Source organism: Glandiceps talaboti, chromosome 7 (genome assembly GCF_964340395.1).
Source record: "Glandiceps talaboti chromosome 7, keGlaTala1.1, whole genome shotgun sequence".
Classification (NCBI taxonomy): domain Eukaryota; kingdom Metazoa; phylum Hemichordata; class Enteropneusta; family Spengelidae; genus Glandiceps; species Glandiceps talaboti.
Genome location: NC_135555.1, coordinates 16,060,239 through 16,084,551, shown reverse-complemented (window position 1 = coordinate 16,084,551; position 24,313 = coordinate 16,060,239). Strand labels below are relative to the sequence as shown.

At 35.6% G+C, this 24,313-nt stretch overlaps 1 protein-coding gene across 2 annotated transcripts in view; it reads left to right on the top strand.

The window, feature by feature from the left end:
• The first annotated feature begins 2,458 nt into the window (after positions 1 to 2,458).
• LOC144437741 (uncharacterized) overlaps positions 2,459 to 24,313 on the top strand; it is a 35,837-nt gene continuing 13,982 nt past the window's right edge. The window contains exons 1-3 of one of the 2 annotated variants that reach the window (XM_078126752.1): positions 2,459 to 2,785; positions 19,284 to 19,492; positions 21,985 to 22,089. In XM_078126752.1, the coding sequence (XP_077982878.1) occupies positions 2,710 to 2,785; positions 19,284 to 19,492; positions 21,985 to 22,089 (390 nt within the window). In that variant the 5' untranslated portion in view covers positions 2,459 to 2,709. Of the gene's footprint in view, positions 2,786 to 3,495; positions 3,634 to 19,283; positions 19,493 to 21,984; positions 22,090 to 24,313 lie in introns of those variants that run through there. The other variant, XM_078126753.1, reaches the window with a different exon arrangement.

The following is a 24,313-nucleotide window of genomic DNA, read 5'->3' as shown; positions in this document are numbered from 1 at the left end:
ATAGGTTATCAGTGGTATTTACCCTTCATAATTTAAAAAAAAATGCTGGTATAAATACAGAATATATAAGAAGGGGGAGACAGAACAATAACACGAGGAAACCTAGCTAGGGAATTTTGAACGGGAAACTTTAAAAAGAAGAGATACAACAAATGGAAATGACATTGGTTACCATCATATGACATTTGCCTTTGAGCTGGTTTTGAAGAAACCCGTGTAAGTCTTCAATAACCATTCCTAGACCATCCCAATGATTAGTTAAATGTAGACAAAGACTTATTATTTATCAATTAGTGATAAACATGATTCAAAATCGTACAATCCAGAGTCCTTTCACCCTTTATTCTAGTCTATCTGCTAGACCTCGGACGTTCTTCCGATACAATACGACACACGACCGAACATCGCTATCGAGGATGGAACATCCAAGGTCTAGAGAATGTCATCTCTGCAGTTCAGGATATAAATAACTGCCAATCAGAGAACCACATTAGCAACAAGCACAAACAGAGGACAATGGACAATTTTCATGCATATTCATCTTAAGGAGGGGCTTGTAAAATGTGTGAATGACAACGTCTACACACTCATCAAACTAACAATCACCATAAACCGATGACATAGTAATGACGTCAATGTGTTTGTCAACACCTGCATACAGAGATTGAATATATTAAAGTATATATATGCATGTATGAGCCAAGCAACCCATCGCTTAACGTAATCTCAATGGAATGTCCGGTCTGAAAATGACATTTGATAGACTGTTCGGGCAAGCCCTCACTGCGAACTCCGTTCGCTTATAGTATAGAAAGAAAGCCCGAACGTCTAGCCGCAAGACTACCTTAAATTTATATATGAATGCCCAAGTTCCAACTTTTTTCAAATAATACGTTCAGTGACTATAACAGTATTGGCACCTACTAGAACCACTACTTCAAAAAATACAACGCATGTTATTTTTAATGAAGAACACCAGGAAAATGATTAGACATGTGGGTTTACATATTCTCATCATGTATTGCCGTTTTGTTTCCTTTTCAAGACTACTGAGTGTCAATCAGTCCTCGTTACATCACACTGTCCTTGAATTGAGGCTTTGTTGAATCATCGTGTGACCAGATGGAAATTGCACATGTGTGAACTTTTGCTGAATAGCAACATCTGAAGTTTACTACACAGAAGTGTTGTGTTGTGTTGTGTTGTGTTGTGTTGTGTAGTGTAGTGTAGTGTAGTGTAGTGTAGTGTAGTGTAGTGTAGTGTAGTGTTGTGTTGTGTTGTGTTGTGTTGTGTTGTGTTGTGACCAATAGTTGTTCGCAGGCCAGTCACTGTTCATTCTTAACTTTTGGCACTTATAAATAAAAAACAGTGACATTCAATCACAGGCGACCAACACACAATGAGTGATTGTTGAAATAAGTGTTGCTTGTCTTAGATTCTATGAATACATTTATCATGATTATATAGTGGCCTTCTTTTTCTTCTGTCGACCTAGCCAATGGTAAGCTATAAGCATGATAAACTTGTACAGAGTACGTATACATGCACACTGTAAGGCCTATGCATATTTTCTAATTATGAGATGGGATTTATTGATTTACACAAGAGAACGTGGTACTTGAATAAAAGAATAGTGTTTGGCTCACATTCAGAACTTGATATTCTTTTAGGTATCATATGGAACGCAATCTTCAACAGTACTCTTATAGCATGAGATTATACCTTTCAAAAACATGCAAGTTCAGACGTAAGTTCAAATTTAAAAAAATGACCACATGCAAAATATTCATTTGCAGATTACCCGTTTATAACCATCTTTACAAACAAGATACTTTATTTTTATTATTTATTATGAAAAAGAGTGAACGTTATACAGAAATCGTGCACATGTGTACTATACAATTTATGCATGGTCATATCACAACATCATACAGATGGTGGCCTACCATTTGAATGATTTGGTTTTCTGTATGATAAAAACGAACTATAAATATAAACGTCACTATATTTGGCAATCTAAAATATTCACATCAAAATCCTTTACAGGCATTGCTTTATTATCATAATTTACGGCCTGAATGTTTACAAAAAACGCGGGCGCCAAATAAAAAAGTCGTTACATCCTGCATAGCAAGAATCTGATTTGCATATACTTTAGAGCCTACAGGGTTGGATATTCCTCTTATCTGACGTACATGTTACGCTGAACTAGTAAACTGACTTTGATAGATTGTTTGTCTTTTTACTGGTAAATTTTAATTGCATAATTTTGATTAACAGTGTTATTGTTTAAATTCTATATTGACTTTTTACAATTTATCATTTTTGCATAGATTATCGGTTAGCTTGGTGACGCATTATGGGTGGGAGTCTTTGTGTACGCATGCGTTTGTTGAAACGTCACTCGTTGGCGGACCTTTTAGTCACTTCCGGCGAAGACTTCGAAAAATACTGTTGACACCCTTTCAAGAGTCAACTTGGTGCTGAAAACTTCAACATGCCTAGATGTTATACTATCCAACTTTTTACAGCGGGGGTTCGATTTTGACAGCTTCAAGTTCAGAGTTCCGTCGACGAGAGCCATACGGCGTAGACATTTGTGTGTCGCCAGGCACGGGGCCGTTGTCGACGACTCCACCGGTGGAGTAGTTTTACGTTTACCCATTACCCAACAACTGTGGAACCCAATTTGAACACAAGTTAAAGATAATGGCAGATGTATATCAAGTCGAAGGATGGGTTCTTGACTATGCCTGTAGACAACGCATGGATAAAGTCCTCAGCTGTAAGTATTAGAAACGTTAACTCTGTGTATTTCACTTTTCAGACAGTCGTCGATACGTCTAATGTACAAGAGTTGCTAGAATATGAGCACGATGCTGTCGCCCTCTCTGCCTCAGAAATGCAGTCTATGTATGTAGCTGGCGAGGGCCATTTGTCAACATCGTGTGCATTGCATAGGGGAGGCAATTCTGCCAAGGAACGTCGGTAGCACCAAAATCCACTATTTTATTGAAAAGTGTTTACGAACGATTTCAACTGCAACTGAACGGTGTTGACATTTGTAAACAAAAGAGTACGAGGGACAAAGAGGGAATGACAACAATACAGTGATCCCTGCCAGATTCACGTGTCTGTGCTACTACTGTGTTAGAAACAAGATGCCTGCTAGTAAATTGTTAATTAATAGTAACGAACTGTGTCCACTTTATTAATGATTTATAAATAAGAATAAACGAAATACCAATGTGTTCAAACTTTGAAACGTACAATATACAGGAAGTCGGGGAACTTTGAAGGTCACGTTGTGTCAGCACATATATCATGGCCATGATCATGTGCATAGCTATTAGACGAATGGTCATACCATTCTGTAAATAATATAACCATGTACTTCAGATGTACCATTATATTATTACAGGGATATTTTTTATACAAAATATTAATGGAATTGTGGAATCTGATTGATGGAATATGCACCCCCCCCCCACCAACAACTGACATATCCTGTGTTGTAATAAACATGAACCATAGTAACTGTCACAAGTTGATCCAAGCACAAAACTTCTACTTAGCTAAGAAAATGTTGTGCATGGGACTAATTCGGATTGCATGCCAAGTCTAAATCATGTGGTAAGCAGTACTAAATATGTGCATATGCTACTATTTGTGGGCTTTGGCTAGTACTTCAGCAACATGTACATGTAACAACATACATATAGTATGTACCACCCCATAGACTCACAATAATATGTGTAAATGTACCTTTGGCACATTGCCAAAAAAGTCAAGTTCAATCACAACATTTGGAAACCCATGCTAGCATTCTTATCTACCGGTAATTAATTAGTACTTGTACATATGTAAATACAATTTTTGCTGTTAAATACTGTGAAATGATGCACTATAATGTACACAAGTACATACATGTACACGTACATATGCACGTACATACGTCCATATACACGTGCGTATGTAAACACATACATATGTTCCTACAACCATTGAAGTATACTCACTGTTGCAGTTTTTCGGAAAGGGTAATGTTATTTGACGATGACTATTATTGAATAAAAATTGCAAAAGAATTAACACCCATTATTGTTGTATAAAACAAATACCTGTTTTTTTTCAACCTAAAATATTAAAACGTGATAAAAAATCGGGATACAACCGTGACGAATGAAACACTGTACTCAAAGCGCACTGCAACAATCGCAAAGAATGGACAGCTTACGCAATCAATTCTTCTTTTCATGCCATAGAACAACAAAATACACGACAAGACTATGTAAGCATTTACCTAAAATACTATATACAATTTGTATCTTGTTGGGGTCTTCCACCAGTTGTAAACTTCAAAATGGTCGGAAAATTTAGTCAAAACATGTCGGATAGCTAGCAACTCTCCCTGAGTCACAGTGAGTGTAAACAACTCGGAAATGGACAGGAAATGCTTATTTAGCTTAATGTATGCATTGTAGATGATGAGATACATGAACTAGGTCAAAGGTCACGCCAAAATGCAGGAAGAAATGTTGGTGCAGTACTGGTCCGTATTGATGAAAAACCAAACCCCAAACCCTATTGGTTAGCCTAGAATTATATGTGTGCATAATTAATTAGGTGAAATAGTTGTTACAGTAAAAGCCTCCACAAGGTGTGATATGGCCTGCCATTTACACTGGACTATTGTTGAAAAAGTCGTCGCAAGTCAGTGTAGAATTTCTTCATGATTACTTCCATTGCTGCTTGTTGAGCTGCAAGTTGAAGTCTGTGCACAGCAGTGAATACCAATTGCAGATATAGCAACATTTTGTAACCATTTCACGACACCGTTGTTCTTCCCTGTCATAATTTCTGCACCATCTGATCAAAGTTCATTTCTTTTTGATGGCAGAGTGATATGACATGCGTTGTTATGTTTTCAGCATTCAGTGAAATGGTTGATGACTCACTTGAACTTCCTCACCCGAACTTCCATCTGATTTCAGTGGCTCGATTAATTTAAGAAACTTTATGCATAGTTGTCCCTGTTCATCTAAATAGCGACAGTTCAATGTCAATTGTTCGTGTACACGCACATCTGAAGTTTCATCAAGCATTATGGCAAAAAACTCTGATCTTTTGAGTTCTTTGATTGTAGCTTCTTCAAGTTTGGCAGACAGTATTAACAGCATTTCTTGTACTGATTTGTCACTGCAATATGTAACATTCTTTGCAATGTTAATGTCTTCTTTTACTGACAGACCAAGTTCTGTCAATAAATCTAGTAATGGCTCTAAGTTTGTCGTGTGCAGGATACGTTGTTTAGCGAGATGGTATAAACACTTGAAAGCCGATACTATCGCATCTTGCTCCACCTCTGTTTGAATGACCTCGCCATGTTTTGACTGGAAGCAACGATTACATCTAGCTTGACGGCATCATAGTGGGCTGCACTTTGTTCGTGTTCCTTGACAGCTACCAATCTAAGACGTCTGCTTGGTGTCTTGTTCCATGTTTCTCTGTCGTAGGGACGTTTGTTATATTTTTGACAGAGCCTGCAGTACATGTACATGCCTTCACCGGCACGATAGTAAAGCCATGTCTCTCACCCCTTCACCCACTCCTGACGAAAACTAGTTGCTTGTTTTGCCTTTGACGATGGGGATTCAATGTTGCATGTCTTTGCCTTTTTTGTCACTGGATCTTCGTTTTCATCAGCTACTGGCAACTTGCGTTTAGATTTTGGCACGGAGAAATATCGGTCTAAGGATATGATGTACGGACATACGGTAAATCATGTTATTTTAGCGAAATTAGCAAACAGTGTAGGTTCACTAATTGAAATTGCCGCTATTGATAGAGTGTGTTGAAATAATATATTCAAAATGGACGGCAATGAAAACATCAATATACCGTACCACACATGCACATGCCACACATACAGTACAAGTCTACACACATAAACGGACATAACATCGATATTATGAACGATTTATGACACATAATTGTGGTTTCAAATTTAAATTGTCTGTACTGTAAAAATAAATAAGACCACACGAAATAACTTGAAAGGAATTGTTCTCTGTCAAATCAGACAAAAATGAAGTCTGGTAAATACACTGCAGTGAAGCTCGAAACATGTACTTGTAAGTTCAGTGGACAGAAAAAGTTTGCATAGTCTACGGGAGTACTATTACTGTGTGCATCAATCTATACATGTAGTAATGAGTCTATTCCACAGCAATCGAAAGAGTTCAGTAGCCAGTTGGAGTGTAGTGGCTTAATTCGTGACAGCGTCAAATTGATGACGGGATCGTTTTCATCCACCTCACTGCAGATTTCCTCAGCATACCAGTCAGAAAAGCATTCGGTCATATACTGCTTGAATTTGGCATTTGCGGTTAAATCTAGGGGCTGGAATACACCTGTACAACCAGGGTTCTCCCCATGATTTTTTAATAGAGTTGCTCCTCATTTGCATATTAATGTACATATTGATTTGCATTAATTTACATATTGATTTGCATACTGACTCAGACATAAACAACATACCAGAAGACAAGAACACAACAAGTATTTCAATTTAAACAAAATTATTCCTTTTTAATTCAAACAAGTTCTTTCTTTTCTGAAAAATACATGTACACACACAATTTTACAAATCTGCTACTGCACGCTGCTAATGGTGATTGGATACATTGAGGTGCCTCTTCTTTTTTTGAGGCCCTCAAATCATGCTTGCCACACAAATAACACAGCATCCCTACAAGTGTGAAAAAATATATATATAACTTCAGAAATAGCGACTTTCAAACTTACAACCTCTGAGATAAATAGATAAAACCTACAAATTATGTAATTTGTTTTTTATAGCAATATTAACTTTAGCTTGCAAATCGAACCATAATTGGCGAGTATAGACTATGTTCGGCCATAACATGATAACACAAGTTGAAAACAAAACAGGAAAGTAGCTTGCATAACGGGCCCGGTCCATGTTTTCTCCTACTCTTACCACGGTGAGACAATCATGTAATTTTAGCACCTTGTATTTTACATCGTGTTTGGTCATTTCACATAAGGAATGGTTGTAAAACAACGAGTAACAAGGTACCAGATTCGTTTACTGCAACCCCACGATCATTGTATTGATGTTTTAGAAAGGTCAAAGTTTCAATTCCATTCTGCATTGAACACGCGGTTACCGTACATTGTATATGGTATGCACTACGTCATCAAAGTTCACGACCTTTCCCCTTCCCACTGACGTAAACATGCATGATTGGTGGAACGCTCCAAAGTCAAGACCGCAGATTTCACATGATTTAGGGACAGGAAAAGTCCAACACGATTTAGAAGACATAAATAAAACTTACTTTTCAGCCAGGAGTTTGATGCAACCATTGAGTGTCTACCAACCACACTTAGTCGAAACCACTTTTCCTTCTCCCGGGACCGGTGTTACATCTCACGATCTTCGAAGGTGACTCGCTGAGTTCATCCATAGGTTTACGCTTAGATTGCGTGGACTTCGGAAAAAATGTCAATATAGAGCGCTGGCTTGTGTTGGACATATTGTCGATCTCGCAGTAGATACTAACTGTAGTCAGGGGGTTCCTAAAAATCCCCTTATTTATTGCTGAATTTACCATTTGTATGATTTGTCGGCAGCCGCTAAAGCTCTACGGAAAGAAATCAACAGAACGTGTTTCACACATGGGACAGTCTTTCACAAATTCAACGTTCGCAAGAGTAGTTTGTGACCGTCGCTAATTGTTACTATGTCAGTAAGGCCGACATGTGAATGATTCTTTCACCTATATGACGTTGGAAAGGGATCGTTAGCACTCAAAAGTTGAAGTTGTGAAATTGTTACTGCGAACAATTACGCCAAACAATTACTGTACAGAGAATGGGCCGGCTATTTCACAGCTTACAACAATCACCTGTTATGTGGGTATCGCAGTCGGTAATAACTCAATGGGGAATGTGTTGATTTTTCTCGCTAGTGTAAAGGAGAAACCCGTGCTTCTATCGATGCACGGCAATGTCAAAGGAGGAATGTGCTAAATGTTTCCGTTGTTCAGTAATAATTTACAAGACAACCACGAGCATTTCGCAGTGGTTTGAAGTAAGAATATATGATTGGCATCCAAGTACAATGACCGATGCTTCTTGGAACAATAGTGTCGCGCAACCACTCAAGCGTCGCTCAGTAGAATGATAGTGTCGCGCAACCACTCAAGCGTCGCTCAGTAGAATGATAGCGTCGCGCTGAGCATCCCTAAAATGGCCTGCGGAGAACCCTGACAACTGGCAGGCACAGACACAATTCTAGAACCAATCTCTTGCAGTTTTCTCAGCACCAAGTCACATCGGTGAGCATGGAAAACGTCCATGATCACAACAGCGGGGTAATCATCAGCTAAGCCGAGGCAGTTTCGTGATGAGTTGAGATAAGGAGCGGTAACTGTGTCCATGTAAAGACACATCGTCGATTCATTGCTCCAATGGTTTTCTGAGTGCCAGATATCCCAGTCCTGGGGAAAGTTGAATCGAGGATGACACTTTTCAGTTTTCCCCTTGTAGAGCAGCTAAGGTGGCAATAACGTACCATTCATTGCACACCCTACGACAGCAGTCATTTGCCATTTATCAAGTCCAATAATTGGCACTTGTTTCGATCCTTCTTTTTCGAGTGTCCAGTCTGAGGTATGAACAATATTAACACCGGTTTGATCAAAATTAATGACGAGGTCTTCAGGTATTGTGTTGCTTTTCACATGATCAGCAATTCTGCTGAGGTAATCAGCCTTTAACTGCGTGAAGTTAGTAGGAAGTTTTCACGCTGTCTTTGTACCTTTACGCTTGACATAACCGTAACGATGTAGAAATGACTGAGCCCAGCTTCAGGTAAGATTTATGTGGCCCCGAACTCTTGTAGTGCTGAATGATTTCTCTTCAATAAAAGTCCCTTACCAGCAGCAATCAGGATTTTCCTGTTGACAATGCTGCCACAATGCTGCCCTTGGATCTGATGGTGTTGACACAGTCAACAAGCTCTCCCTCGTGTCGACCGAGCAGGCGAGCGTGACCTCGATTACCACGGGTAACTCGGAAATGACATCAACTCTTGAAGTTTTCTTGGCCTTCACGTACGCAGACTTCATACCTCGAACGTTACTCTCGTTCAGTTTTTTGCCAAGTAGTTACTGAAATGAGCAACAGCTCTGCTACAAACATTTTTGACTGCATAACGCCCGATCTTTGCTCTAGTTTCATCATCATAATACGAGTATGACCGTAGACACTTTCGATTCAGTTTGTCAACTTTGAACTGGGGATCAGATTGTTGTGTAGATAACATGTCATCAGTGATGGCTTTGTTCATGGCAGCAACGAGTTCAACACTTTCACTGGATTTCTTGTCGTTTGGATCTGGTAGACACAAGGAAGACTATGCTGGCTCTCTTCGATATTGTATATAATGTAGCATAGCGATGTTGAAGTGGAACAGTTTGATAGTACTAGTAGTTGTAATCAGCATGAAAGCAAATTGTATTCTGACTTACTGTAAAAAAACTACCCGAATTTATAGAAAGAAAACAAAAAGAAATTTGACAGCTTGGGTTTTCGCCCTTCGACCTGTTTTCCGTCAAATTTTAATAAAGATGTGAAAGTGAAGACAGATTTATTCTCATTAGTATCTAATAAAGGTCTAACTCAAATGACTAGCAGTTTATCAACACATTCACAGTTTATCAACACATTAAAGCAGCACTCAAAGGCTGTCATGCTTTGTAATGGTATGTTCATAAACAATTAACCGGATAAACTCAAACGGGCCGTCAACAACGCGTAGGCACTAGCATTGTGTTTTGACACATGTGGCTAGGTCGCTAAATTAACACTTCGCTAAAACAATGGTTGAGCTGTGATCGCTAAAAGAACAAGTCGCTAATTCAAAGTGTCTTACATATGCAGTTTAGTGAATAGTATTATAGCTCAGCTCTTACTTGTTGTGTAGTCAATCATGAAGTGGATAGACTTAGTGAATCTTGGTAGGTTTTATACACTTTGCGACATCTGATTTCTCCTTTTTTTCTTCCTTTTTGTGATGTCGGCAACCTTACAACTTCAGCTTAAACAATCAATGTCGGCAACACTATTTTGTAAGCATGGAGACAAGCGGTGCAGCATACATGTAGTGTGAGTTTAACCGTGAAGTTCACACTTTAGATTGCCATAAGGTTTTGTTGAACCGAAATCAAGTTCATACCTCATTTGCTTGTATTATTTGTATGGTATCTAATAACACAACACGCCATACAAACGGTTTTCAAAACAAAGAAGCTTTATTATATTTTTGTATTGTTATTCGAAAATGTGTGTCTGGGGAGTGTCTGTGTCGGCAATGACAATAGAGTAACAAAGAGAGAAGGATGGGAAAAAATTTACGTCAATTAAAAATGTTAGGGTCGGAAGTCTTTGAGTCAAGGTCGGCAATTGTGGGTGGTGGCCGGGCCCGACCACTGAGCCAGTCCCTGCTCAGTCTATAGGATGGGATATCTCTCTGTGGTCTACATGTATGCTCAGTCATGATGGTAATAAAACTATGGCTTTATGATAATTATGAGTTTGATGAGTGTGTAGACATTGTCATTCAAATATTAGTTGTGGTTATTTTTACAAGCCCCCCTCCCCCCAGCTGGATATGCATAATAAACTAAGTCATTGTTCTCTGTTTGTACTAGTTGTCAACTGCCTTCTCTGTCATTTTTTTATAACATGGAATGTGGAGATGATTTTAGCTAGACCTTGGGTGTGATAAGTACAAAATGTATATACCCTTTCCGATACCAGAAGACATAAGACCAACCCCTGTAGTGCAGACACTCCCTGTATTACCATCTACATGTATGGGAGTTGCCTGCTAGTTTTGGGTATTCTCCGTGAGTGGTGGAGGGGGCAAGCACCATTGGAATTCACTACATGCATGCTAATGGTACATGTACTTGCCAAGTTAAGTATCAATTGGTTGACTGGTTCTGGAGAAGAATATTGTTGAAGTTTTATTAAAAAATCCAATATGGCCACCACTGATTTTCAAAGTGGCTATTTGCAGACAAACACTACACAGATCAAGATGCGCTGTATAAGCTTAATAGAAGTCAGCCCAGCCATATCACATGATACATCTGAGTTGCAAGAAAATCTGTTGGCTGGTTCTTGAGAAGAAGATGGCAAGAGTTATCTGTAAAATCCAAGGTGTGGCCACATACATGTACATGTACATTGATTCACAATGCTACATTGCACCAGAATAAACAAGCCTATGGAGTTACAGAAGTTTAAATGCAAGGGTACAGTTTGTATTTAAGAAACAGCTTATGAAAATGGCAGACAGAAGAAAGAAAAAAGAAGACGCTGAACAAAACTAAGCGGGGCCTAGGCTTGGCCTAGTTCAAAATTATTTACAAAAAAATTATTGTAAATTCAACTATTGTTAAGATAGAAATACATTGAATAGAAAGTACGTTAACACAATTCTCATACAGGTGCAATGAGGTGATCATCAACAACATTGCATAAACTCTATGCTCATAAAAACAGTTATGTTCAACATTGTTATGTAACAGGTTGGAATTACAGTGCTTGTCTGGATAGGGATTGTTAGTATGGTTGCTTACCATCTTGTACCAATGCAAATGTAAATGTCTTTTCTTCTTTTTATATATATGTACATCAGTGACAGTTTGAATGTTATGAGTATATAGTAGATAAATAACTCTTTTCAATTATGAAATATATTATTAGTCTCTCGTAATGGAAGAGGCCCACATGCTGCCAAATTAATTCATGTTACCTGAAATACATTTTCACCACCTACATACAATGTACGTGTATTATATGTGTGCAGTGTATATTGTGTCATATGATTATCTACTATAATCTAGTGGAAATTACATCATCACGTAGCCAAGGAAGTTGCCTGTAATCACTAGCTTTTGCAGGTAAAAAAATGGTCAAACGCAGGTGAATTTTTGTAAATACAATGTACTTGCATTCAGCTGGTGAAATTTCATCTTCACCCACATTTAATGGACAAATTTTGACGCTCACTTGGATATTGACTATTTTCCTGATAATAGGGATTTGATTTTATATTGTCATTCAACACCATTAATGATTATTTTTATTCAATTGGATAAACATGCCATTTGTCACAATGAATGTTGATGAGAATTAAAGTTTTATGTATATTATTTTACTTTGCTCCTTAGATTTAAATTTTAGGAGCATTTGCTACGGAAAATTAAAAATCAGGAGCAAATTGAACCTAAAAAATCTTGCTCAAAGAGTTAACTTTCTACGCTGAATAATTATGTAATGCTGCTGCTGCACATGTTACATTGTACATTTACTCTTGGCACACTTTAGTTATGTACATTTGTAAATCAACCTATTTTTATACTCTCATTTGACGTAAATGTTATTGCAGTTACCTAGAATTCAAGTGTTGTAAGACTGAAAGTAATAACTGCTGTAGGACAGAATACCCTGATGCCTGTGTAGGACTGTCAGCATTGATTGCAAATTATGTGAACATCTGTGTCATTAAGACTGTCTAGTTCTTTGTGTAGACATACAGCAAATTGTTGAACCATAAAAAGAGAAAGTAAAAATTAACCGTAAACCATTATTGCCTAGACTTTTAACAGACCAATTGTGTATTGTAGACTTTACCCAGAATTTCCAAAAGGCTGATTTTGACTAATGTAACACAGAACATGGTAACATATCATGTGTATCTAAGACCCATAGTCATTTGATCTTTGTGCAAAATTTGCTTACAATGTACATGTACATGTATCTTTATTTGATTGGTTTCAACCAAAAATGATTGCAGTACATGTAGAAATAGCTCCATTTAATATGATGTGTGTGCAAAACACATCATATATTTACATTTTGTACAATGTACATTGCAAATTCATTATAAATGTCTAGCAAAACCAAAATGTAAATGTTTGTTATACATGTATGATGTAGAAGACCCTAGTGTCCCTGTTCATCTCAAAGTTAACACCAAGGCATTTTGAAGCATTGTGTGTGGTACATTACATGTGGAAATAACTCTATTTAGTATGTGTGTACACAACACATCATACATGTACAATGTACATTGCAAATTCATTATAAATGTTTAGCAAAAACCAAACTGTAAATGTTTGTTATACATGCATGAGGTAGAAGACCCTGTTCATCTCAAAGTTAACAGGGCATTTTGAAGCATTGTGTGTGTTACATTTTGTATATCCATTGAGGCAGACCCCACATGTACATGTACTACAGTGCTATTTACAAAATATAGTAACACTGCTACATGTAGGGCTAGAATAAGACTTAAAATCTTGTATTTATATGAATGTCCTTGTGCAGCAATGTATTTTGAAAGCAAAATATATTATACTTTATTTGAGTGATTTCTTTTGACCAAGGTATATCTGTTTGCTTTACATGTACATGTATGCAACATTTAAACTAATGGGAACAGCAAATTTGAAAATATGTGCACTGTGTGTCAGTGTTGTGCCCTGGAAACCTGTTTAATAGACCCTAGTGCGTACTTGTATACTGACCCAACTGGATTCACTATTTATTAAAACATGAGAAGTAAAATTACAAGGATCTCCCCACTGTGAAAGGTGTCCTGGACAACATTATGTAATTACCACACAAAGTACATTTCAAAGACTGCTGCTCATGATTGTTTTGAAACACTGTCATTCTAACAAGACATCTTCTTACTATTGCTACAAGATAATTTTCCAGACTGTACTACACTACAGTATGCTAATACTAGTAAGGGGAGTGCTAAATACTGACTTTCACACAATGTATAATCACAGGTCTGTTGTCTGCAGAATGAACTCAGCTCAGACTGCCCATTGTGTCAATGTGTCATGCTCCTCTGATGTGTTATTTTCAATGGCTGTGGTGATAATCAGTGCAATGTATTTATGTTATGCACTTAGTACTTCAAAGAACAATAGCGTCTGGTGCCTATTATTTTCAATGAGTAAAGCCGGGAAGGGCATCCAGTGCCATCCAGTGCCATCCACCTTGAGGTGTTCCCTGTATGGTTAAATTATTTAAATACCGATAACTAATTGTAAACTGAATTCCTTTTGTAAAGACAAAAATATCTACTAAGTTAATTCATGAACAATATGTTGTGAAATGCCATTTCTATGCAATGTCAAGGCTACAAATATTTATTCAATAGATGAAAAAAAAATGTGTCATTATAATTACAAGCTTCACCACCATGTAGTATACAATTGTGTGCTTTGTTATCATCAATGGACATGTACACAACACCATGTACAATTTGAAGACTGCATTCTTAAGGATATTGCCTAATTACCAAAAATCATGGAAAATAAATGCTAAAGCAACTAGATTGATATTAATTGTGTTGTACTTTATTGTAATCGACGTGTAGACAAAATTATATGAAATTGAAGTTTTCAGTCTTTAGATATTGCCTATTTACCAAAAATCATTAAATTATGCAAAAGGCTCCTTTGAATGCCATGACAAAAGCTTTATGAGGCTCATGTGCTTTATCATCAATGTATGTACCAAAGTAAATGAAATTTGAAGCTTTCAGTCTTATAAATGATATTTGATCTCTACCAAAAATTATTAATTATGCAAATGACTTACATTGTATTAACATTAGAAGCTGCACCTAGATGCTTTTTAGGGCAGATGTGCTTTGCTTTGGTATTATCAATGAGTAAGTCACATGAAATTTAATATCAGAGTGGCCATATGGATGAGGATTTGGTATTTATTTTGGATTTTTAATTTATAAAACACATTTATTATGACTTCCTACTTGAAAAATAAACAAGAAACAACATCAATCTGACTAGAGGCGGCCATGAAGACAAAAATGTAAAGATGTATCACGAAGGTCAATTCAAGAAAAAACACTGAGGTAAAGTAACTATGAACGATTAGCCAAAATCTACATCAGATTTTAATCAAATTGGAAACAATATGTGCCAAGTCCTTGTTTGTAACTCAATAAAGTACAAAAGATTAATAGATGTGTAAAATGTCTGTTGTTGTACATACAATAACAAATCTTTTACATATTTTTTTAATAGCTTTCTGTAGTTTATTAAGTTACATGTACATGTACAAACACAGTCTTGGTCACTGTTGTTTCATATGAATTTTTCTCCAAGTAGGACGTAATGATAAAATTGTTTTATGGATTAAAAATCCAAAATAAATACCCAATCCTCACCCATATGGCCACTTTAAATGTTATAGTTTTTACTATCTAATTACCAAAAGCATCATGTATGCAAATGATTCATGAAATATAAATATTCAAAAAATGTGCAGGTATCATGTTCACAGATGAACAGACACACAACTATGCACAGACAAATGTACAAACACACGTTATGCACACACACACACACACACAAACAAACATACATGTATTTAGCTATGACATTACCTTACTGTAGATAAAAATTACTTTTTTAATTAACACATTTTAGAAATCAAAATGGCTACCAAATACCATGTTATTAACTCTGTGAAAATAAAAGATTGTGAACACCCAAATTCTTGATACATGTATGTATAGTTTTTTTTAGTGTACATGTTGTAAGGCTCAGCCTGCCAAGCATGGATTTCATGGATTTAACAGGACACATACAGTACATCCACGTGTGTGAGCTGAGAGTAAAAAATTAAGATTTACAAGTTCATGTATCCTTTGAAGTTTGAGCCTCTCTAGTGTCGATGTCATATTAGAACTGTTTGGTAATGAAAATTTGTTTTGTTTGCGTAAGGCCAAAAAAAACGAGAATTATTTCTGGTCAGCGCGTGCATTACTGTAAATACCTGGCATCGGTCTCTTTTTGTGTGTGTTTGTCCAGCCCATGTAATCTGCAGATCCATGGGGAAACAAACACACACAAAAAATCCCTACTTCAGTGAAGACAACTGCAAAGCCAATCATGAACAATCATGACATCTGCCTCACATACACAGTCGCTCTAAAGTACTAAATAAAAAGAACAGTAACTGCCATAGATAGTAGACTGAATGACAGGTTTGTTGACAATTTAAAAAAAAAATTGTCGCACCATTTCAGACAAACTGTCCTGACAAGAAACATAGACATATTTGGAGTATAAAATAGGGCTCTTGTACATGTGATGCTCTGACATTTGAGCAGCATATTGCACATCATAAAACTCTTCCACACTGTATATTTAGTTACATGTATTTCCTATGAGATGGAATATTGTAAACACAAGTGTGTGGTCTTTTACAATGTTTATTGCCACCAGTAGGATGGAGCAGCTCAATGAAGGTTCACTAGATTTGTCATACATTTGTTCAAGATAAAGACAAAATGGCAGGGACATGTGCATGATTTTGTTTGCAGGAATCGTGATCATAATGTTAGGAGCATCTACAAATCCTTACCATGTACATTGGCCTCTTATTTTGTCTTAGGCTATGCTTTGTGTAATGAAGTAATGGTGTTCAAAACTTGTGGGTAATAACTGTGGAATTTACAAGGTCAAGACATCTATGATATAAATGATTGGGTATGATACAAATGCATGCGAGTGCCAGCGGTTTACAACAGCAAACATACATTTTAGTTGAGGTTTTGGAACATTTATTAATGAGAGTTCTAGTGAGATTTAAAAGGTTTTTGATCAAATACATCATACATGTAGTTGATGCAGTCCTTTAGAACATTTGGCACTAAAGCAAATTACATTTTGTACTTCTTCTTCAAGTTCCCCATTAAATAATCAAATATAATTCATAGACATGGTAATACATGCACAGTCAGATGTAAATGTACATGCACATGTATAGTCTCATTTTGTACATGTATCAGTACACATGTACATGTAGGAGTGTTTGCCTAAGAATACCTTTACATGTACAAGGCTGCTCATCTTTGTGCCAAATTTGAAAACATTCAAGTACATGTACAATGTACACACCAACATCTAGTTATGTACAAATGTACACTGCTAGGGTGTTCAAGGCAATGATCTGAATGTACATGTACTATACACATTTTACAGTATGCAGCACAATTTGCATGACTTTAGCAGATGGACATTATGCAATATATGTATAAAAAAAGATATGTATCTAAATATACATGTACATGAGGGTTGACAATTTTTTTTATGTGGACTTTAAACTCAACAAACCAGGATTGAGAGTTCCCCTCAAAGCCCTCTACTGGCCATCATTACTGTAAATTTTGTTGTTGCCTTTTCTGTACCTCAACTAAACATGTACATGTACATGTACCTAAATTTGTGTAAAATCATGTTAGTTACTTGGCATATACACAATGTAAGAACATGGCTGTCTGAATACAACTTCCATACATGTAGTTCCTCAGCAGAAAAGTAAAGGTTCTCTTTTTTATGCAACTTGAACATCCAAGTTACCTACTTTAAAAAAACCATGCTTGTATGTATCTGGACATGATGATACAAATGTACATGCATGTAGAGGTATATTGTCCATATATACAATAATTGATGTTGTGTTATACCCAGAACCTTGAGATTTGCATATTAAGGAGTACATGTATCTCATGCAAATAAAATTAAGGCAGATACATGTACATGATCAGAAGCATACATAAAACACATGTACATGTAAACGGACACATGATTATTTTGGTGATCAGACAACCACAAAGGTTGGTTTGAAAACATCTCTTGTTATGTACAGTAAAGATTCATGTACATGCACGTACACTGGTAGAGATGAATATATTCATAGCAGTGTTAAATTGAAGATGACTTGTGTTGCCATTTGCAAGCATTTGAGAATACATTTGTACAAGAATGTATTAACATAAATTCTTAGCGACCATGGCAGTGACCTTAGCAACTAAGCTAAATACAAGACAACCTTTTATTTCATTTTCTTGTGTCCCAAAGAAGAAGCTCTCAGTAATTAGACTTGCAATATTCTAACGCATGTATTAATAACTAATTGCTTTCAACAGTGATTATGACAAATTAAAGTAAACTACTACAATTACACGCAGTTATGCTTCCATAATTTAATGTTCTTGTACATGATGTACATTATCATATCATTATAATATTATGCAAATATAGACTGGTTATTTATGATGCAATTTTGAAAATGATCAGACTTGCAACATAACACCCAGGTCAACCAGAAATGTACATGCACTAATATAGCACATACATGACTATCCTGTATTCCTGTTTATTATTCCAGACATACATGTAATGATCTGGCTGTCAGTATGTACATTTGTAGGTGTTACCATTATGTAAATGATGAGCAAAGACAATACAATGTACAATGTACATGTACATTTGTATGTACAGTATAGTGCCACATGATGCAGAAATACAGTGTCATGTACATGTAGAGATGAACAGTGTACATGTATGTAGCATAACACTAGGTGCTTTGCTGCGCATTGTTAACAGGAGTGAATTTCTATACTCATTTCATTCATTAATTTCGTACATAACTGAGTACCTGAGGGTTTAAAGCGAAAATTGCAGCCCAGCTAAAATGTCTACATGTGACATATCTCAGATTACGACCATGTCTGTAGCTATGTAGTTATGTTTCCTGTCATGTTTGTTTCATTAAGAGTGAGGACAGTGCATTTTATTTTATTAAAAAAAACCCACATTGTATACAAATACATGTACACAAATTATGGATACATGGTACACATGTAGGTACAATGTTAGTACCCAAGTACGGTACGTTAGAGTATATATTTAATGTGAACCTATGCCCTAATCCTGATACTGTACACTGTATATGAACTAGGGACATTAGATTCATGGTAACAAATATTGTAAAGGAGGTGTATTTCACATTGTCCAAGTAACCTTGTGTTCACAATGTACATATGTACATGTATGTGTATGTGTGTACATACATGTAACTATGCACACATCTTATTGCTATCATAATACTGTATGCTGATAATGCAATCTTTATTGCATAATATCTTTGATTTCATTTGATTAAATTGGTATTGTGCAGTACATAATCAGGTAAATGTACACACACATGTATATCATATAATGTACATGTATGTCAAGTGTTTCTGTTCTTGAAAAAACCCAAAATATCTGTATTTGATGTGGTACTGGCAACAACATGCCTTCACCCATAAATTGATGTCCTCTTTCTTTTCAATCATTTTCCAGTCTTATCGACGCATATTCCCCATGAGTTCACTGACTTCAATGTGCCTCATGTCCGTCTCCTGGCTGCATCAGCTTGGAGCATCGTGGAGCGACAGAATGTTGCCTTCTTTGACAAGGTCATAGGTCACCTTATCTATATCTATGAAAATGTACCAAGTGTGTCATCATTCAGACTATTTACGAAAATGATTGTTGGACTGAAAATAAAGGTGAGTGATCTGATTTTTTGACAGAACCCCATGATGCGTGAACGTAAATGTGGCATACTCTGGGTATTAGGACGATTGCTTGTGGTGTACATGTACTGTCTGACTACTTTCATTCATATAGCAGCAGAAAATGCCCAAAGCATAACTTGATAAGTGCAGATACCCCAATTAATGCTTTACGATATAAAAGCATTTTTGACTGCAAAAAAGTGCAACTAATATACATCTACTTTCATTAGTTGGATCAGTAGATGTTTACACTCACTGTGCAATGTGTTAATTGGGCAATTGGAACATGAGTTTCTTCCAGGATTATCAGTCTACTAATTACTGCAAAGCTGGTAAACTCTGATAAGACAGTGATAACTGTAGGAAATGGGAAAAACAGTGAGAGGAAACAATAGTTATGATGGCAGTATTTAAAACTTTATTTGAAATAATGATAAAATAAGAAAACAATATTAGAAATCTGGAATATTGCGAGAACAAAATAATTTATTCGCCTGTGTTAATATCAGTGATAGAAGTCTAGTGTATATGTACATTTGTACATGTATAATATGTATGAGAAATGCAAGTACAAACAATGTAGAAATACTGTCAATCAATTTATTGCTATTGCCTTTGAATATTGAATGTATAAAACAATTTTATCATGGCTTCCTTCTTGTTTGTATCTCAATAAATTGCAAAAGACTGATAAATGTGTAAAATGTTTGTTATTGTATTAAGCTTTTAGCAGTGTATTGTGTTACAAACACAGACATGGTCTATGTTTTTTCACATTGATATTTCAAGTAGTAAGCCATGATAAAATTGTGTTATAAATTAAAAATCCAAAATAAATACCCAATCCTCATCCATATGGCCACTTTCATTAAGAACAATCGTTAATCATGCAAAAAAGTAATAACTTCAGATAAACATTTATTTAATTTTTTTTCAACTTTTGTTATTTTCAAAGAAATCTAAGTGACAAAAATGAACAAATGTATTGGGATACATTATCTAATTACAATGTAGCCATTTACAATATGTACATGTACTGATGTAGCTAGTTGCATAAAATTGAAGACACTTCCATCAATGTAAAGAAAATTTATCACGACATTATAAATATTAGTATATTCGTGTATCCATTAGGGATGATGAAATTCTATTTAAGCTTGTACGACCTAATTGGTGAATATAATTGAAATATGCAAATTCATCATCTTTATGCAAGCAGCATGTAAACATTAATACAATTTATATGATATACGGTATATCAATAAACTAATTGCTAAATTTGATGAAATTCTGATTAAACATTGATGTTATAACACATAATTGGTCGACATCATTCATTATGCAGATTAGTCAATTTATATACAAGCAGTATGGTTCATATCTAAATGATGTGTCATAATATCAATAAATCCACAAAATTTGATGAAATTCTGATTTAACATTGATGATAATATAACCTCATTAGGAGATATCATTAATTATGCAAATGAATTGTTTGATATGCAAGCAGAATTGATCATGTCTAAACATCTTATAATAGCTTCAGTCTACATTGATAATGATAGATACATGTATATCACATAATTGGTGTATATGATTAATTATGCAAATTAGTTATCTCATATGCAAGCATTTGATCATATTTGAATAACATATTAGCATTGATATACCCACTATTAAAGTTTATAAAATTCCAATCAAACATTGATGATAGATATATCACGTAATTGGTATATGTAACTAATTATGCAGATGACTCATTTGATATGCAAGCATAATTGACCATATCTGAATAACATCATGATAGCGTTTGATATACCCACTTTGTTTGATGAAATTCTTATCAAACATTGATATGTACTCAAATTGGTAAATGTATTAATTATGCAAATTAGTCATCTTAATCAAATTGCATGGAAGGGAAGGTAATACTTATATGGGTCTGGCTACATATGATATTATGATAGCATCAATATACTCATAAAGTTTGATGAAATTGGGATTGAATATTATGGCATTTCATCCTATTGGGAAATGTTATTAATTATGCAAAATACTCATTAATAAGCATGTTACATGTGCCTGATCCAAGACTTGGCGGAAGAATGATAGTTTGCACATGACTAAATATCATGCCTTTAAGACATATAGACATATTCTCCAAGCTATTTTGTAATTCATGAAAGTGTTAAGATATTGCCTAATTGCGAGAAATGCAATTATTATGCTACATGCAGATCACATATGCAAGAACTGTTGTTATGCTTAGAACTATGCCATCAGCATGACATGTCTCTTCTGAGACAGTAGCCCATTGTAGTACACCCCTAACGATGCTGATGAGATGTCAGCAAAAATTTGGGATTTGCTTTCAAGAATTGTTTTTGACTCTGTGAGTAGAAATTTTCATCACTAAGTATGAACCCAGAGTCCATGAACATGAATTCTCGTATGCCATCAGTAGTGATTTATTTTCTTCACAGGCATTACTGAGTCACATCAGCAAGAACTATGAGTGCACCGTTGCATTAGCAAAACTGAACAAACATTTTCCAAAATCAGGAATAAAGATGAAATGCCCTCCAGAGGTAAGTTTTATAATTCTAGCTGTTACTATATTTTGTACGATATACAATGTACGTTGAATTGCATCTAATCATAAGAAGTATGGTGGTGACACTATGAGATTATGGTGGATTTACAACATCAAGATAAATGAGGCCATCATTTGTAATATTTCATTTATGCCCATAAAAATATAAAAGAATTATGAGCTCCAGTACAATCTAATTTCTTATTGATTTGAATTATTTGCTTTTGTAAAATTGCATAATCAGAAGCAAATCAATTGATTATGATTATGTTTTTTTAACAGTAAACATCCTACTAGCAATATTGAAGTTTATAATTGGTGGTTGTAAGACAGGTCTTGCTTTTCAGTTTGTTTAGACATGATACATTTATGAATGATTCAAAGACACACATCACAATGGGTTGTCTTTGATTTATTTATAAATCAGATTGGTACTATGCACAAGCCAAGATAAAATATGAACAGAAAATGTGGATTGTATACCCAGGTCTTGCTACATCATGACAACCCTTGTCTATGTCACTGATCCTGTGGTACTCAAAATATGAGTCAAAGCATTCCAAGTCACCATTATTTTTCCTGATTTTTAGCACAACTGAACTGATAAGGGTCAGCAGTGCTATACTGTACACATCAAAAGTGTCTGTCTGTCTGCCTGTGTGTGTGTGTGTGTGTGTGTGTACAACTTAAAGTAAACAACCATCGGACCAATTGTCATGATATTTGGTGGATACATTACTTTGGATGTGTAGTTGGGGAATTGTTCAAATCAAAATGATCTTACGACCGTTGTGTGGTTTGCGCACAAAAATGTCATTTTTTGATCAAAAAATTTAAACTAAAAAACTATTGAGTAGATTGGTGTGAAACATGGTAGGAACATTCTTAAATGTGTCATTTTGATCAAACAATCACTTGCCTGATTTGGGCTGAAATTTCACAGGATGTTTCTGAGTATGTACAGATCAAGTGTGATATGCAAATTAGAGCTAAAAAAGCATGATTTTTTTGGTGAAATGTCTCAGGAATATTTAGTGTACAGAAAGTACTGTTTTATTGATCTCATTAAACCTTTAAAATGTATGTGGGATACTTAATATAAGGTAACAAGTGTATGTGAATGGCACAGGAATGAATCTCTCCTTGAAGTTGCTTGGAAACATTCTCTACCTAACTTTAACACTGAACTACAGGTTGTTTCAAGGTAAAATACCTGTCTGTCTGTCCTTCTGTCTTGTAAATGATGCAAGTGATTTTGGTATTGAGTTTTACCTGTCAAACTACTGGATTAGAAATTTGATAATGATTCTAAAGGTGTTGTCTGCAAATTACGACTGTGACATACTTACGTAATTGATCCTAGCAACCATGACCATGCCCTTAGCAACAGAGATGGGTAGTCAATTGCATAAACATTATTTTAAGACATGTAAATGCCTTTAGCAACAAGACCATGCCCATAGCAACAGGTAAACAATGACATACAAGCCAAAATAACACTGGTGATGGGAAGGTAAATCAATAAAACACTGCAAATTGTATGTACATGTAGATATGCCGAGGAACAAGACCATTCCCATAGCAACATTGATGGCCTATGGATATGACACCATGGATGGGTATGCATGGGAATAAGCCTTCAAAAAATGTATGCAAATGTGCCCAGCAACAAAATCATATACATGTAATCGTTACAGAAAATTAAAGTTTACTGTCAACATTTGTGCTGCAATGCCATTTGCACTTTTATTTATGAATTATGCACTTTTATTGATGAATTACCATTGAGGAGGTATAGATATATTATTCCCCAATATTTTGGTTCATTCAGCTGGAATATACTCATGACCAAAGGGTACTTGTCTAGCGACTTGTAGTGTCAAGGCCCCTTAGGACACTCATATTTTCTTGGTTGACAAGAAAAATATTGGGGAATAATATCTCATTATACATTTGCATATTGTATAATACCAAGCCTTTGTCTTTTACAATCGTTACCTTGTACACAAAGGTAAAATTATATAACCAAACGAAAGACCAGGCAATTTTAATAGTATAATTAAGTTGATATTGAAAAATGAATAATAAAACGGATTTGTCAAATCAAAGAAGCATTAAGTATACAATATATGATGTGGATATGGTCATATTTTCTATGACAAACAGTTTATATTTCTAAGGTCTCCTGATGCCGGACAAGTGTGAATGGCACATCCACC